Genomic DNA, 15,300 nt, shown 5'->3' with positions numbered 1-15,300 from the left:
TGGAGAAGTCACAATGCTTTTCCTGGAAGAAACCCTTTGCTGGCCAGTGTCTCCCAGGCCTCCTGCTCACCTGAACCTTTATCCTTTCTTTTCACTGACACATTCTTCCCTGTTCCCAGAATTTTTATTGAACATTCTTGGGTGGTTGTCCCAGCCATCTGCCAACTGGGCCAGAAGGCCTACCACCTCTGGCCCCATGCAGGGGAGGGGTTCTGCCTGGAGTGATGAGGGTTTTGGAGTATTCTGGGGAGGGAGCAGTGTGAAAGGCTGCCAGTAGAAGCCAAAAGGACCCCAAATTGGGAAGGTCGATTGCATGGGCAAGTGTACCACCGCCGCTAAGGGTCAGCCAGGGCTGGGGCCCGGGTAGCCCGCTGCTTGTTCACAGTGTTCAGGAGCTGTTGCACATATGAGGTCAGCAGGTCATCCATCTTGTAGCCCTGAACAAGGGAAGGGTGAGGTTGGGGGCTGCTGGGTACAGCTGGGGGTGGTCCTTACCAGAGCCCAGCAGTACTCAACTTTTGCCTCAGGGACACACTGGGCAGGGAGGTAAGAATGGAAATAGGTCTCCTGCTGCAAGAAGACAGGACCAGAACCAAAGGGCCCTCTTGCCAGGTCTCGCCGCCATGCCTCTGGATGACACCTATCCCTCCCAGCCTGGCATCATCCACAGGTGACCTTGCCTCCTTAGTTAGTAACTGGCCTGGAAGCAGGGCATCAGTGTGGAGGAAGCCTGTCACAGTGCTTCTGGGTCCTGTGTGTTTGAGCTGGGATAGGGGGCTCACCAGAGAGGTCTCACACAGCAGGCGGCTGCCTCGGCCCAGGCTCCCCAGCACCATGTGGAAGTACGTGCTGCCGCTGCTCCAGCTGGAGATCTTGGTGAACGGGTAGGTGGTGAGCAACTCCTGGGGACAGAGTGGCTCAGGGTCTGAGTCTGAGCTGCTGCTCTGGGGTGTACCTGAGCCCCTGGGGCCATGAGGGAGGGGCAGAAGGGCAGGTGACCACAGCCCCAACTCTGTGGGGGGGTCTTGGGACCCTCGCAGCCTCCCCAGTCCCATGGAGCCCTGTTGCTACCTTGGTCTTGGGGTGGATGAGCAGAACTCCATGCCGGTTGATGGCAATGAGGATGATGTCCGGGTAGGAGGGTTCCGAGGTTTGCTGGGGAGGAGTGTGGTGCTCACAGCCCATCCTGGCAGGCCAGGTTGCCTTCCCCGAGGCACACGCACATACACGTGTACCCACATGCCCCTCTCAAACCCAGTGACGAGACTCGCCCCAAGATGTATGTTTGGGGGAGCCCAGGCTGCTGGGGCCAGAGCTGGAGTGGAGCCTTCTTAGGCAAGCACAGGTGTGCATGGGGTGAGGCCTACCTTCACCTCGAAGAAGGCCGACCCAAAGGTGGGCCACCGGCAGATCCGCTTTAGGAAGGCCACTTTGGCCTCCTCCGCTGCCTTGTCCCTATGCTTGTCATAGGCCAGAAGGATGCTCTGTGGGAGATTAGGGTTAGTGAAGGCCTGGTGGGGGCCACCGCTTCTCCAGGCCCTTTACATGGAGCCTAGGGGCCTTAGTCCAGAGCCTGTATACCTGAGATTAGCTCGGGGGCGGTGGGGGGGGCGGTGCACTGAGAGCCAGGTGTGTTTTCCGCCCAGAATGTGTCTGAGAGGCACTATGGTCAATGTGGGGAAGGTGTGATATACTTAGGCTCAGACCATCCTCCATACCCAGAAACCCACTCATCCTGCCAAGGCAGGGTCCCTGGGAGGGGCAGTAACCTGAAGGTCCCTCCCCAGCTCCCATGAAGGACCTTTTTCCATTCCTCCAAGGACATTAGGCGCATAAGATTTTCCGGCACAAGTTCCTTCAGGATCTTGGGGATGTTAGCTAGCTGGGACTGGTCGTTGTCAAACTGGGCCTTGTAGATGAGGCCTGCCAGCTGGATGGCATCCTCCCGGGAACACTTGTGGAACCCACGCAGGTACTTGGGCAGCTCCTGGGTGATGGATACACAGTGTTAGGCTGCTATCCCCCAACTCATGTGGCAGGTGGCAGGGGTGTTAGCCCACTCCCACCTAGAAGACAGAGTCAGCAAGAAGCTAAGGCCCTTAGGATAGGGTCTCCTGCAGTGGCAATGACTTTCATGAGTTAGGGCCGAGACCCTTAACATCTTGCTGTGAACACAGTGGCCCACTCGACCCCCGTATAGTTGACCCTTCAGGACAAAGGCTAGTGCTCCTCTGACTGTGGGGTGGTGGGAGGTCCCCTTTCCCCACCCCTCCCTGGCAGTCAGGCTGCAGGTGCTGTTGCCAGTCACTGTTGCCAAATGCTACCCTCCCTCTGCTCCTGGCTCCAGAAACTTCAGGGGGTAGGTCTGGTAACCACATGGGGTGAGCCTTCTGGTTGTTCCTGGACCTTTCCCCACAACCCAGTAGACTTTGGGGCCCCTGGGACAACGAAGCCCTCATGGGCCTTCTGCCTCCACATCTCAGAGTAGGTGTGGGAGGGAGGGTGGACCCAAACCCCCACTGGAGGGAGTCTTTCTGGGTACCTGATGGTAATGGAGTATGGTGTCGGCATGCACGTCCTTTCCTGGGGCCACATTGAGCCACAGTTTTCGCATGAAGTACACCTGGTAGGGGAGCATCACAGGGGCCCCTGGGCGGGGACATCAGTAAGCACCCAGCCTGGTCTGGGGCCCAGCTTTCACCAGGACCACCTCCAGCCTGCCAGGCTCTATGGCCATGCCCCACGTCCCCTGGCCAGGGCCCTGCTGCACCCTGCCCAAAGCACGTCCTCCTGACACATTCATAACGCTGCTGTGTTTGTGCCTGCTGCCTCCCCTGCCCACCTTTCTTCCTCACTGGCCCCAATTCTTCCTCATCCTTCAAGACTAGTATAGAAACCACCTTCTCCAGGAATGTCCCTGGACCTCCCTGTCAGGCCCCTGTCCACCCCTACATCCCTGTGCATCCTTCATCTGTTCTACACCTTCCCTCATGTCTTGTCCCTGTCTGAACTGGGAGAGCTCCAGGGCAGGGCCCCCACAGCTGATCCCAGGCCTGGCCATTCTCATGACATGGTGGGGGGAGGGGCGGTATAAGGTGGAATGAATGAATGGGCAAGGGCCATGCAGGAAATGCTAGGGGAGTCTTGTGATCTGGCCCAAGGAGTCAGACAGTCCCCACCCCTGCCCTTCCATCACAGATGAATCCCAACCCTGTCCCACAGACACTCCCCACCTTCTTTCTGAGGCTTGCTCTTCTTCACCCAGTCAGACAATTGCCACAAGGAGTCGAAGAAGAAGTCTCCCTCTTTTTGGCTGATGACCTGGATTGGGTAGGGAAAGAGGCAAAGGAGGGTGCACAGGTGGAAGGGCTTCCTGGGAGTGCATTCCTGGGGACACCAGGGCCTGGGAAGCTAGGTGACACACTGGGCCTTGCTCACTCAGGGACCTGTGGACTTCACGAGCCCACTCACCTTTGTCCTTTCAGCCCCTCAGCCCAGTAGGGATTTCCACACACCCTGCCCACTTGCTTCTCTGGCATCTGACCTGCCTGCCAGCTGTACCTTGTCTGCAATCTTGATAAAGAGGCTACAGCCTTCCCAGGAGGCCAGCTGCAGTCTGGCGGAGATGCTTTCACACACGTCCCGCACCCGGCTGTGGGCGCCCACTTCCAGCATCTGGGCAGAGGGTGGCACAGAACCATTTCAGAACAAGTTCAGCTCGGACGAGCCCTCGAGCTCTGACACTGCTGCACCTTCCTAAGTTTGGCTGGACATACCTGGCCTGAGAAGGGCAAGACTTCCTTCTAGAAAACTGGCCAGATGTTATGTTGTGTAGTTACACAGTTTACTGTCTTGGGGGTCTGAGGTGCTGAGCACTCTCCAGCCACACTGGTGACTTTCCATCTGGGGACTTCATCAGCATTTAGACTGTAAAGGCTCATTGCTCCTCGACCTCCTCTGCTCCTCGGCCTCCTCTGCACCTCGCTTTACTGCTGCCACTTGGCTGAGGGCCTCTTTATCACAGCTGGGACTGGATAGTTTTCTGCCTCCCATCTGCCCCATCTATGGTTCCCAGCTCCCAACATGAGCTCTTTCCACAAGCACACCCAATGGCAGCACCTGCTCCCTGTGCTCTGGTCAGAAGCCCAAGAGGTCCCATGCCCTGGGACTTAGACTTGCTCTGCCCACTCTTCTGGTCTTCTCTGCCTTCTGCCCCAGCCTAGAATGTTCCTCTGTACCTTTGGGACAGTCCTGACTTTGAACTGTACTAGTAGCCTCCCTGGAGGGTGAGGGGACTGTCCCTCTCTGCACTGGCCTGAAGTACATGAGGGTGCACCGCACACGGTTCACTATTGTAGCACACAGGTGATGGGGCAGGGGGAGAGAGTTTCTCAGGGTTTCCTGCAGGGGGTGGGGTGGGATTCACCTCGCTGGTGTTGTTGGGGAAGTAGATCTTGTGGCAGATGCGGGAGATGTTCTGCTCTATGGCCTCCACCTCGACTTGGTGTGGGGGCTTCTTCCGGGGCCCCACCCTAGAGTAGGATAGTGCACACTGCACATGCCACCCTGTCCCCCACCCTGCTGGCCATCCCCAGCCACCACTACTGAGGGGTGGTTCCCAGGGGGCTGCCCCTGCCTGGAGTGCTCAGCATGCGGCCCAGAGAACATGGCAGAGGCCAACCCAGACTCACTTCCCTTGTGACTCAAGGTTCTGAGGAGGCAGGAAAAAAGCCTAGGACACACATGGGGAGGGGACCCAGCTGGCCAGGACTTCCAACACACCAGGTGGGGTGTTTTCTTGTTCTCATGAAGAATGGACATGGGGCAGGAGGGTCAGGGACACTTGCAGGGCCTCTCTGAGGGTACCCACCTCCCCCTCTACCATCAGGGCTGCCACTCACTGTTGTAGCCACACACATGGCCAGCCTACTCTCCCTCATAGCCCCAGAAGTCCAAGCTAGGGGCACAGGCAGTGGGGCTGAGATCTGAGAGCTGAGGAAAAACTGCCAGGCTCTAAGTGGGCTGGGTTAGAAGACAGCACATGGATTGGCAGGGGTGGGTTTCTGACTTAGGAGGGGAGGATGGGTGGCTTGGGGTATACAAGTCACCTTATGACCTCCAGGCAATTCCCTGTGGGTCCCAGTTAGGCAGCTGTGAGAGAGGGTGAGCTTGTGGCGGCAGCCCTGGTTGTAGGGGGTGGGGGGGAGGTGGGTACCCTCAGAGAGGCCCTGCAGGAGTCCCTGACCTTCCTGCCCCATGTCCATTCTCCATGAGAACAAGAAAACACTCCACCTAGTGTGTTGGAAGTCCTGGCCAGCTGGGTCCCCTCCCCATGTGTGTCCAGGCTTTTCCTGCCTCCTCAGAATTTTGAGTCACAAGGTTCTGAACCTACCAGAAGCCTCCATGACCACCCAGACCCCCCTGAGACCCTCTTGAGCCTCACTCTCCATCCTCCTCCCCAGTGGCTAGGGACTTGGTCCTGCCTCCTCAAACTGACACCAGCTTCTGCAGAGGATGCAGAATCTGGCTGCACTGGGCCACAAACTCCTGAAGGGCCCAGCTGGCTCTCTCAGCATCTCCAGGTGGCAGTCATGGGAGCTTTCAGGTTCACCTCAGCACCCTCTGGATGCGGCGGCTGCAGTCAGGGGCCAGCAGCTTCGTCCTCCTTGTGTCTATGAATTTCTGGACGTGGGGCATTAGCGCTTTGCCAGGCGAGAAGAGACCAGTGCAGAGCCATAGCAGTTGCCAGCCCCGCTCTTCGCTATACCTGGGGGTGACAGAGTCCATCAGCCCAGGAAGAACCCCTCCCAGAGGTCAGGTGAGCTAGGCACCTTGGGGAGATGGACATGAGGCATGCTCAGCCATGGGCAAGGAGGACCATGACCTAGCTGCTCAAGGCCAAGAAGGCTTTCATACCCATTAGCTGGGGAGGGGTGCTACTATGTCCATTCTGTGGAGGGTCATGCTGAAGTTTAGAGAGGCCAAGGGTGGCAGCAGGCACAGCCCAAAACAGGTACATTGCTCTTCCTGCCCTGATCACTCCAAGAAGTCAGCAGGACAGACCAGGGTTCCAGCCCATCCCTCGGCTACTGCAGGTACCTGAGCAGGCTGTGTCGCCTCCAGGAGCTGCCACCTCCCTGTCTGAACAGTGGGCACAGCCTCTGGGAGCCATTCCCACCCCATCCCCAGCAGACCTCTTGGTATTGTGTGTCAGCTGCTTCAGGATCTGGCAGTAGACTTCATCCTGCAGAGCCGTGTCCTGGAGGGCCCACGAGAAGATCTGGTCAGTGAGCTCCATGGAGGTCCAGGCCTGCCGAGAGGGGTAATCGCCCATGTACCTGAGAATGGGTGTGGCTATTAAGGAGAATAAGCTGGCGTGGTTGTCTGTCAACACTGACCCTGAGCCCCACCCTGCATGACGCCTGAATAGTCCTATGAACTGCACACTGCCCCTGCCTTGTGTTCTGTGAGACCTGGCCCCTCTTGGGGTGATGGTGGGCTCCATGCCCATGGAGATGGCATGGAGCTGGGGCAGGCTAGCCAGGGAAGGATATCGATGAAGATCTGACAACTGACGTCCCACAGTTCCGTGTTGGCATGGACACGCTTGAGCAGAGGCTGCCGCAGTGGCTCAGGGGAGTGAGCCCACAGGTGGCCCCGGGACCTGGTCAGGGGGTACATGGCTCTGCTGACTGTCTCCTTCTCCAGGGCTCTGTCAAAGATAGAGGCTGGTGTGAGGGCCATCTCTAGCCCTGCTGCTCCTCTGTCTCCTCCCCATCTGCCTCCTGTTTGGCACAGTCAGGCTGGAGACCCAGACTCCAGTGTGGGTCCCTGTGGAGGTGCCATCTGTATCCACAGCACTAAGCTGAGACACAGGTCACCCCCTCCAACCTCCAGGGTGGTTGTAGGAGGCTCATAGGGTCACCTTCTCCCCAGGTGGACACCTCACCTGCCTCTGTGGCCTCCCCAAAGCTCTCAGGGAGTTCAGAGGGGCTGACTGGGACTTGTGGGGCATGGTGAGCACCTAAAAAACTCATAGGAGAATGTCTCCAGGGTGTGCAGCTTCTCCTTGGCCTGCTCCTCAGGCAGTGGTTCTGCCGGTTGCCCCTCCTGAGCTGCCAGCTTCCGCTTCTCTGGTGACATGGCCAGCAAGCTCTGTGGGGGCACATGCCTGTGGGTGCCAGGAGCCACTGTCCACAAGGCCCTCCCCATAGGTTCTTCCTGACCTAGTTGTCTTAGTGACTTAGGAGGGGCAGGGCCACAGACCTGAACAGTCCTGGGCCTACTCCTCCTATATCACCTATTGTGACCCAGGACCAGTGACTCAACCTCCCTGAGCCAGATTCCTTTCTCTTAGGAGGGGCTTCTTAGATTTCCCAGGCTCCCTTTCCCCACAGTGCCTCTCTTCAGGGGCATATGCCACCTGGCCCTGCTGCCAGGCTGGAAGTATGAACCTCCTTTAGGCTACACACAAATGTCACTACCTCAGTGATGCCTAACAGACAGGGTAAACTCCACCCTATTATTTGCTTTCATAACAACCAGTGCTGTTTGTTGGTGGCTATCAGTCGATCACTTGCCCCAGTGCTCCTTGAGGGCAGGGTCCCTGTTGTGGTCAATTCTGTATTGCAGACATGGGATAGACAGTTGGCACTCAATATATGCATGTTGGAATGTCTACTTGTCCTACTTCCCAGTAAGGCTGCTCTCAGGGGCTGGAGTGGACTGGTTCTTAAGGGTAGGGAGACTCGAGCCCCCTTGAGTCAGAGTTTCAATGAGGCGGGGGCTGAGGAAGGCATGGGTTTGTTCCTAGGACACACCCATGGTAGGAGAGATGGAATGGATGCCCACCTCCTGAGCTTCCCATGAACTGTCAAGCACTGTGCTGGACATGGCATAGACACTACCAGCTTCATGGTCACCCCAGAGGAACAATGGAGTGAGCAGGGCTGGCCTGATGCCCAGGTGGCCCTCATGGCCCTCAGTGAGGTAGGATACAGGCCCTTGAGCTAGGACCCCCAGAAGGGCATCCTGGCCATTTCCCATGTGCTCATGATGCCCTGATTGAAGATGGGTTACCAGCAGCTGTGCAGAGGGCTTGGTGACTGTTGGGATGATGTAGAGATGGGTGGTAAGCATCAGCCCTGTCTTGCCTGTCCTGTGGTTCTGGCCCAGGATCCAGTTCTCAGAGGCCAACAGTCCCTGCTTCTTGGTCAGGATCAGCAAGTCCCCCTTTTTAAAGGGCAGGAGGGTGGCGTCATCTGCAAATCCAGGTTACACACACAAGGGCAGAAAATTCACAATTTACCAATGAGCCTGCAAAGCCTGTGGTATGCTGGAATTTTATGGGTTGTCTTTATTGAGAGATGAGGGAGCTGAGACATAGAACTGAGGGCCCAGGCCACTCTGATGGGAGTGGTGGCAGGATTCGCAGAGCTTGGGCTCCCAAGGGCTTGGATAGGCCCAGAACCTAGTGGGTAGGGGCTGGGGAGCTCTGACCATGGCCCTACCTTGGGAGACCTGCTCAGAGACCTGACCAGGAGCTGTGGCCTGTGAGGCAAGAGGTGTGCCAACAAGGGAAGGAATGCCCAGGCTGGCAGTCACAAAGCCAGCCTAGGTGTCATGTTACCCTCATCTGTAAAGTGAGATAAAAGTCCTTTTCTCTGTGGGGCAGTGGTGGGGGCAGACTGGGTGGCAGCAATAAGGTTTTAGGACTGATGGTTTTTACTGCTGTGAGGCCTCGAGCACAGCCCCTGCCTCCACATCCCAGTGAGCCTCCTCACTCCCTTCCCCAGCCCTGCAGTAACAGCTCCGCCAATTTTCCACGAGTGCTCAGCTCCTACAGGACTTGAGAACTAGATGTAGGGTTCAAATCTCTCTTCCCCTGAGCTGTGTGATTCTGGACAAGCTGCTTCCCTTTTCTGAGCTTCTGGTTCCCTGTCTGTAAAATGGGGTAACAGGATGGCTGTGGCGGTGGTGCTCAAACTACAGGCCCGTGGCAGGCTGTTCTCTGCAGGGGGAGAGGCTAGGCCCTTCCCACACTTCCCTTGGTACAGTCCTCAGCTAGGGTGGCCTTGGAGGGGTGGAGATCACCTTCTTTAACCCCTCATTTTGTGGAAGGTAGGGTTTTGCCCAAAGCTACCCCCTCAGTGTTTTACGGTCCTTTCTCCATTTCCCTGCTCAAGTCCCTGAGCCCTGCTCCTTGTCACATGGCTGCGACAACATGAAGATGAGCAAGTTTCCTTTTCACCAACCACACTCACACCCCACCCGGCCAGGCACCTGTGGCCTTCTGGTCCTGCAGGGCCATAGCGAACACGGATCTCTCCTTCAGGCCCTCCAGAAACATGGCTACCAACTCGGCGATGGCCACACTGCTGGGGGACATAAACTCATACTCCTCTTCATGTAGTGTGGACAGCAACAGCCTCTGTCCACCCTGGGCCTCCCTGAGGGGACAAAAACACCACATGACTGAAGGCCTCTTCTGCCCTTTCCATTTCTGCCACTCAACAGCCTTGTTAAGGGCGACCCTCCTGAGTTACAGATGAGGAGACACAATGACTTGTGCAGGGCCACCAGCAGGGCTAGGGTTGGCCCAGACCCCAGGCAGCACTGTGTGGTGGACAAAAGACAGCCACAGCTCAGGGTCCATGGGACCTCAGAGGCAGTTGGTGGTACCTGGGGTCAGCTCTGGGTAGGTAATGAGGTGGCCAGTGTGCAGGGCCACCAGAGGGACACAGCAAAGAACTGAGTTGGAACTAAGATGAGGCGCCAGCTTTGGTGAGCTTGGGTGAGACACCCAGCCTCTGCTCCTCTGCATGCCTCAGTTTGTTCATGTGCAAGCTGGGTGATGCTGTGAGGACTTCATGGCAGACAGTAATGTGCCTAGCATGGTCAGCCTCAGGAAGTGGTAGCCAGTGTGTGCCCTGCACCCAGTGGTAATGATTATAATGGTTATGCCAACCTGGGGGCTTTAACTGAAGGGGCTCTTCAGGACTCAGGCCAGCCTTCCCAAAGGGCTTGGAGGCATTCCCAGGAGATGAGAACCACAGAGAACCTTGAGGGTAGGTGGCTGGGCCCAGCCTGGCCTGCAAGGCCACTTTAGCATGGCCATGTGACCTTGCACACACCTAGGCACCCAGGCCCTGTCCCTCAATTCTTCTAGATGGCTTATACCTTCTGTATGACCAGTGAGAAGGAAAGAACCTATAAGGAATATACACCCAAAAGGCTGCAAGACCGTGTGCCCCTTCCAGGAGGATGTGGGTGTAAAGAGAGGCTGAGAGGGCAATGCAGAATCCACAGACACAGTACCTCATGGGCAGGGTAGTGTGGCCAGAGACAGAAGAGGGTAGGGCCCAATGTCCAATGGCCACCACACTGTACACATCAGTCTTCATCCCTGTACTCCACCTGGGCTCCCAGGATCAATATGCCTCCCTCTCTCCATCTCTCCTGAAGCCCCAAGGACTAAGCTTTGAGGAGAGAAAGATCTGAGCATCTTCTTTGGGGGCACCCACCTGTTGGTGATCAGACTCATGACCTCTGGGAAAGAGAGTTCTAGGAGTGTTCGCTCCTTCTGGTCCAGGAAATACAGCCCCTTCCAATTAACAGCCAAGATCAACTGAGTTTTGGGCAGTTGGGGTCCTGGCCAGAGGAGACAGAGTGTGAAGCATGAGCTGGCCCTGGGTAGGGGTCCTCACCCGCGCCCCTCACCCCATCATTTGCCATTACCAGAGAAGGTGGTGACTTCAAAGAGTCTGGAGAAGAGCAGTGGCCACTGCAGGCGGGCGGCATCCACCACCTGCTCTTGCACATCCCGTGGCATAGCCCGCTTCTGGGTGTATGGTGCCTGCTCAGGGACACGGTGTGTCACCACTATCACTCCTCTCACATCTCTCAACAGGGGTGTAACCCCATCCCCTCCCCACTCCAGCTAATATTCACTTGGTGCCCAGGAACTTATTTGCTGGATCGTTCTTTGAAGCCCCTACCTACAGTAGAGTCAGTGCCTAGTGAGGACTGCGTGGGACGGCTAGGGAGCTGATGAAGCCCTATTTTACCTGCCCTGGGGTAGGACCCTTCATGGATGATTCTGAGAAGGGAGGGAAGTTTTCTTCTTTCAGCATCAGGATGCCAGTGAGCTGCAGGGCCTGGTTGCTGCTTGCTACTGCTGCATGGAAGGCTGTGGCACACATTCGGGTGTGTCTGCAGGATCATGTCTATGTTCTCTGGTGGGCTTTTGCCAACACAAGCCACATGGGTCTGTATCTTGTTCTGAACATGTGGCCTGTCTTGGTGTGTATCTCTGTGTCCTTGATACCTCTCTCTTTCTACTTTCACATATTTGGGAAGCATTTTCCAGGGGCCTCTACCTCAACTTCCCCTCTCCAGTCCCCATCTCCACTTTCCTTCCTCTTTCTTTCTTGCTATTCCCCCTCCTTCACCCTTTCCTCTCCCCATCTCCACTTCTCTGTATGTATGACTGAACTTTCTTTTTACTGTTTGTTGAATAAAATATTTCTTTTGTTTCTACTTTAAATATCAGTTGGGTAATATTCACATACTGACTTGGGAAATATAAATTGATGTGCCATATCTGAAGAGTGACTTGGCAATATGCCACATACATCAAATATTTTAGAATGTTCATACACTCTGAAATCCCTTTTATAGGAATTTATCCTGATGAATAAATCAAGTGTATAAAAGTTATTTCTACAAAGTTGTTCACCTTGTTGTTTAAATAGTCAGAAATGGTAAATGACCTTAACATTCATAACTAGGAATCAAAAAAGTGAATTATAATTCATTAATATATACTATGCACTCAGTCAAATGAATATAAAGGTCAGTATGTAGGGACATGGAAACATGGCTCCATACTATGGGGTCAAGTGAAGAAACAATTTGAAAATTATCATAGAATATGATCTTTTTATTTTTAAAAGATCTTTCTATCATATTCATATCTCATTTGTGTCCATGTGAATAAAGAAGTCTGGAAGGGCATATATCACAATATTAAGCTTGATATATGATGATTTCACTTTTTGTGTTGGCTATATTTTCTGATTTATTTGGTGATGTATGTGTTTGAAGGGTTTAATGAAAAAAAATCATTGAAACTACGTCCACTTTGGAAAAAAATGGTGAGGGAAAATCTAATTCTTTACCCTCAGCCCAACTCCCCCTTCCCAAAGGAAAGCCACTTCTTACTCATGATCATTTAGGTTCGTGTATGCCTCTGGTTCCCCTCCTTCTCATATATGCTCCCCAGAGTCTGAATCTCTCTTGCAAACACATCTTCCCAAGCTGGGGAACACCATAAAAACTCAAAAGGGGCTCTGCTGCCCCAAATGCTGGCACAGGAGTGTTCCCAAGGAGTGCAAGTGAATGTCTGTGGAACAAGGCTTCTATGGCCAAATATGTTTGGGAAATATTGGATAAAACAGTCAGACTTTCTACTGCATGAACACGTCACTGGGACTCCCTAAGAGCAGAACAGAAAAATAGTATTTCCCAAACCACAGGCACACAGGACCCTTGTCCATGGCCCACTTCAGGTTACCTTTTGAGTGGCAGAAAGGAGATGGCATCACTTGGTCCTCTGCAATGTCCTTCTCTGAATCTGATTGGGCCCTCCTACTGGAACCACTTAGCTGGGGCTTATCTCCCTGCCATTGGGCTGTCAATCCCTGATGAGCAGACACTAAGCTCTCTTCTTCCCCACTCCCTATCCTGTCCTTTCTTGGTCCACAGCGCCATAGGGAGGATGGAATTGGGGGAAGCTTTAACTAAAGGGTTTCATCATCCTCCATCATTCCCCACACAGCTCTCCTGCAGCAGTGGCATCAAGCCTTGTCTGGTGCCTCAGAGATGCCTGTGTTCCCTCATGCCTGATGCAGAGCTCAGCACAAGAGGAAGGCTCTGACAGAGGGCCAGGTCTGGGAAGGCCTATCCTTGTAGGGAGGGGAAGAGAGGCCAGGGGATTGTGAATTAGATGGTATGTCTTTGCTGTCCCCTCTTCAGGTGAAAGTTATGGAGCAGCAGAAACCTGCACTGGTGTGGGGGCCAGTGGAGTGAGTAGAGGCATGGGGAGGAGGTTGTGAGCCCCCAGGGGGAGCCATATGCACATGGTGCAGGATGACCAAGCAGGGGGAAAGAGAGGCAGCCCTCTCTACTTTCCAGAGCCTGAACAGAGCATGCAAGGCCCAGAGAGGGGTCAGGACAGGGCAGGGTAGTGCAGAGGCAAGGGTGTGGTCAGGTCAGTCACTGGATGCCCACTTGTGCCAAAGGCTAGGGCCTGGGCAGACACTGCAGTAGAGACCAGTACGGGATAAGCTGCATGGACCCAAGAAGTCAGCTTGAAAGGAGGAGGGAGCATGGATGGGCCTGTGATAGGGAGCTGAACTAAAGGAATTTGGTTAAACCTAAAGACACAGAGCTATGCTATGTGTCAAGTTAAAGTTCCTGTTCCCAGTGGGTAGGGGACTCATAGGGAGGGTCCCATCCTCTCTAGGCTCCCACCCCCCAGAGAAGAGCCAGGGCTCCATGGGGGCTGACCTTGGCATGGGCAGCAGTGACAAGGCTAGCCCACTGCTCCAGGGGCTTGGTCCTGTACAGTTTGGAGGGGATGCAGCTGGGCAGAAGCTCCTGGACTGCCTCTCTCCCAAGCGAGGCGCCGAGCTGCACATAGCAGTGCCGGGCCAGCAGCTCCACGAGCTCTTCCTCCTGCACAGCCCAGGGCAGACATTCAGGTAAGGGAGGACAAGTGAGAGCATTCCCTCTCCTGTGACACCTCTGATGGTGCCCCAGTGCTCACCCCCAGCACAGTAGAAATGACCAGCACTCAGGCAAGAACCAGGAGCATGAACAGCCACCAGGCCTCAGACCTCCTCCAGGCAGAACTTGCCCTTTCCCCAGCTCAGTGGGTGGACTCACCATATGCCCTTGACTGGGCCCTAACAAGGGATGTTCCCTGTGCTCCTCTCCTAGCCCTCAGGAAGCCACGAGGAGGTAGAGGAGGCCCAGGTGGAACCCTGACATCACTGGCTGTGTGGGGTGAATGTGGGCAAGTTCTTCACTCTGTCTTACCCAGTCCTCACTTGTCAAAGGTAACTAGTGGCCACCCTGAAGGTCTTCTGCAAGAACTCAATTGAGTGAGACCTTGTGTGAGGCACCCAGAACAGATTTCCTGCTCCAGGGGCCCCACAGGTGTAAAGTTGCCCTGTGCTCCTGGGAGACCAAAATCCTGTGGCTGCCTGCCTTCTGGGCTCCTGTACCCCTAACCCCTGACTCTCCTTGCCCACTGCTCCACTGCTCCACTCCAGGAAGGCTTCCAGGAGTCCTGAGAGCATCTTCCTCCTGATTCAGGCACAGGGAGATCTGTACCAGCTGAGTAGGTGCACTGCTCTCTCAGGGCTCAGGTGCATGCTCTCCCCTCCCTCAATTCTTACAACCATACAAAGGGCTCTGTACTTTCTAGCTGAGGGCCTGAGGCTCTCAGCTAGACCTCTCCAAGGTCACAATGCAAGGAAGAGGCACAGGCAGGACTTCAACTAGTGCTAGGGCTTCAAGGCCACATCCTTAAAACCAGGCCCCACTGCCCCATATACAGCTGTCATTAATGAGGCCAGGCAGGCCTGGGGCTGATGAGAGACTTTCCCCTGCCCACTCCTGTACATGGGCCCTAGAGGCATGAGCAAACCTGTGGCCCAAGGGAAGGACATGGAGGCCCAGCAGTGGGGCCTAGGGACCTGTATTCCATGCATATATCCCTAGACCCCCTGTCTCTGCTTCTACCCCTGCACATCCCTTAGGCCTGCCCTGCTTTGGCCTCCACAACCCCTGTGGCCTGCCCCGCAAGGCTATGGTGGGTCAATCCCAGGCCCTGACAGCTGTGGTACCCCCTCACCTTCTCAAAGCTGTACTCGCCGGACCAGACTCCATGCAGAACTTGGCGGTAAATGAGCTCAGTGCTGACAGCGTCCTCTTGGGAATCATGCCAGGGGGTAAAGAACTCCTTCCGGAAGTAGAGGCGCCAGGGCGAGTGGCGCTCACTCTCACCCCTCTCTCGGGCCAGTTGCTCACACTGGCCAATGGCATCCATCACATGGTCACGCCCACTGCCCAGGGACCAGAACTGAGGCCAGAGCAGGGCAATAAGAATTAGGGCTGCTATGTACAGGCCTCATGGGGATGTCCACTCTCAGCACATGTGAAGGTATGCTCAGCAACCCACTCTGGATTCCTAGGGGACAGGAGTCCCTCTGGATGCCTGCCAGTCTCTCCACA

The 15,300-nt window shown here is 55.3% G+C and overlaps 1 protein-coding gene across 3 annotated transcripts in view; it reads right to left on the bottom strand.

Annotated features, from left to right (window-relative positions):
* Positions 1–108: 108 nt before the first annotated feature.
* Positions 109–15,300, bottom strand: part of MYO7B (myosin VIIB) — a 101,111-nt gene continuing 85,919 nt past the window's right edge. For all 3 annotated transcript variants that reach the window (XM_036023705.1, XM_036023708.1, XM_036023707.1), the window contains 19 exons: positions 14,921–15,148; positions 13,570–13,737; positions 10,738–10,855; positions 10,524–10,650; positions 9,283–9,449; positions 8,080–8,261; positions 7,025–7,155; positions 6,555–6,712; positions 6,195–6,348; positions 5,612–5,767; positions 4,427–4,532; positions 3,562–3,675; positions 3,234–3,321; positions 2,543–2,649; positions 1,802–1,987; positions 1,368–1,484; positions 1,072–1,155; positions 783–902; positions 109–437 (listed from right to left, as the gene is read on the bottom strand). In XM_036023705.1, the coding sequence (XP_035879598.1) occupies positions 336–437; positions 783–902; positions 1,072–1,155; positions 1,368–1,484; positions 1,802–1,987; positions 2,543–2,649; positions 3,234–3,321; positions 3,562–3,675; positions 4,427–4,532; positions 5,612–5,767; positions 6,195–6,348; positions 6,555–6,712; positions 7,025–7,155; positions 8,080–8,261; positions 9,283–9,449; positions 10,524–10,650; positions 10,738–10,855; positions 13,570–13,737; positions 14,921–15,148 (2,613 nt within the window). In that variant the 3' untranslated portion in view covers positions 109–335. The remainder of the gene's footprint in view (positions 438–782; positions 903–1,071; positions 1,156–1,367; positions 1,485–1,801; positions 1,988–2,542; positions 2,650–3,233; positions 3,322–3,561; positions 3,676–4,426; positions 4,533–5,611; positions 5,768–6,194; positions 6,349–6,554; positions 6,713–7,024; positions 7,156–8,079; positions 8,262–9,282; positions 9,450–10,523; positions 10,651–10,737; positions 10,856–13,569; positions 13,738–14,920; positions 15,149–15,300) is intronic.

Source organism: Phyllostomus discolor, chromosome 4, assembly GCF_004126475.2.
Source record: "Phyllostomus discolor isolate MPI-MPIP mPhyDis1 chromosome 4, mPhyDis1.pri.v3, whole genome shotgun sequence".
In the NCBI taxonomy this organism is placed as follows: Eukaryota; Metazoa; Chordata; class Mammalia; order Chiroptera; family Phyllostomidae; genus Phyllostomus; species Phyllostomus discolor.
This window is presented reverse-complemented; position numbering and strand designations above follow the sequence as displayed.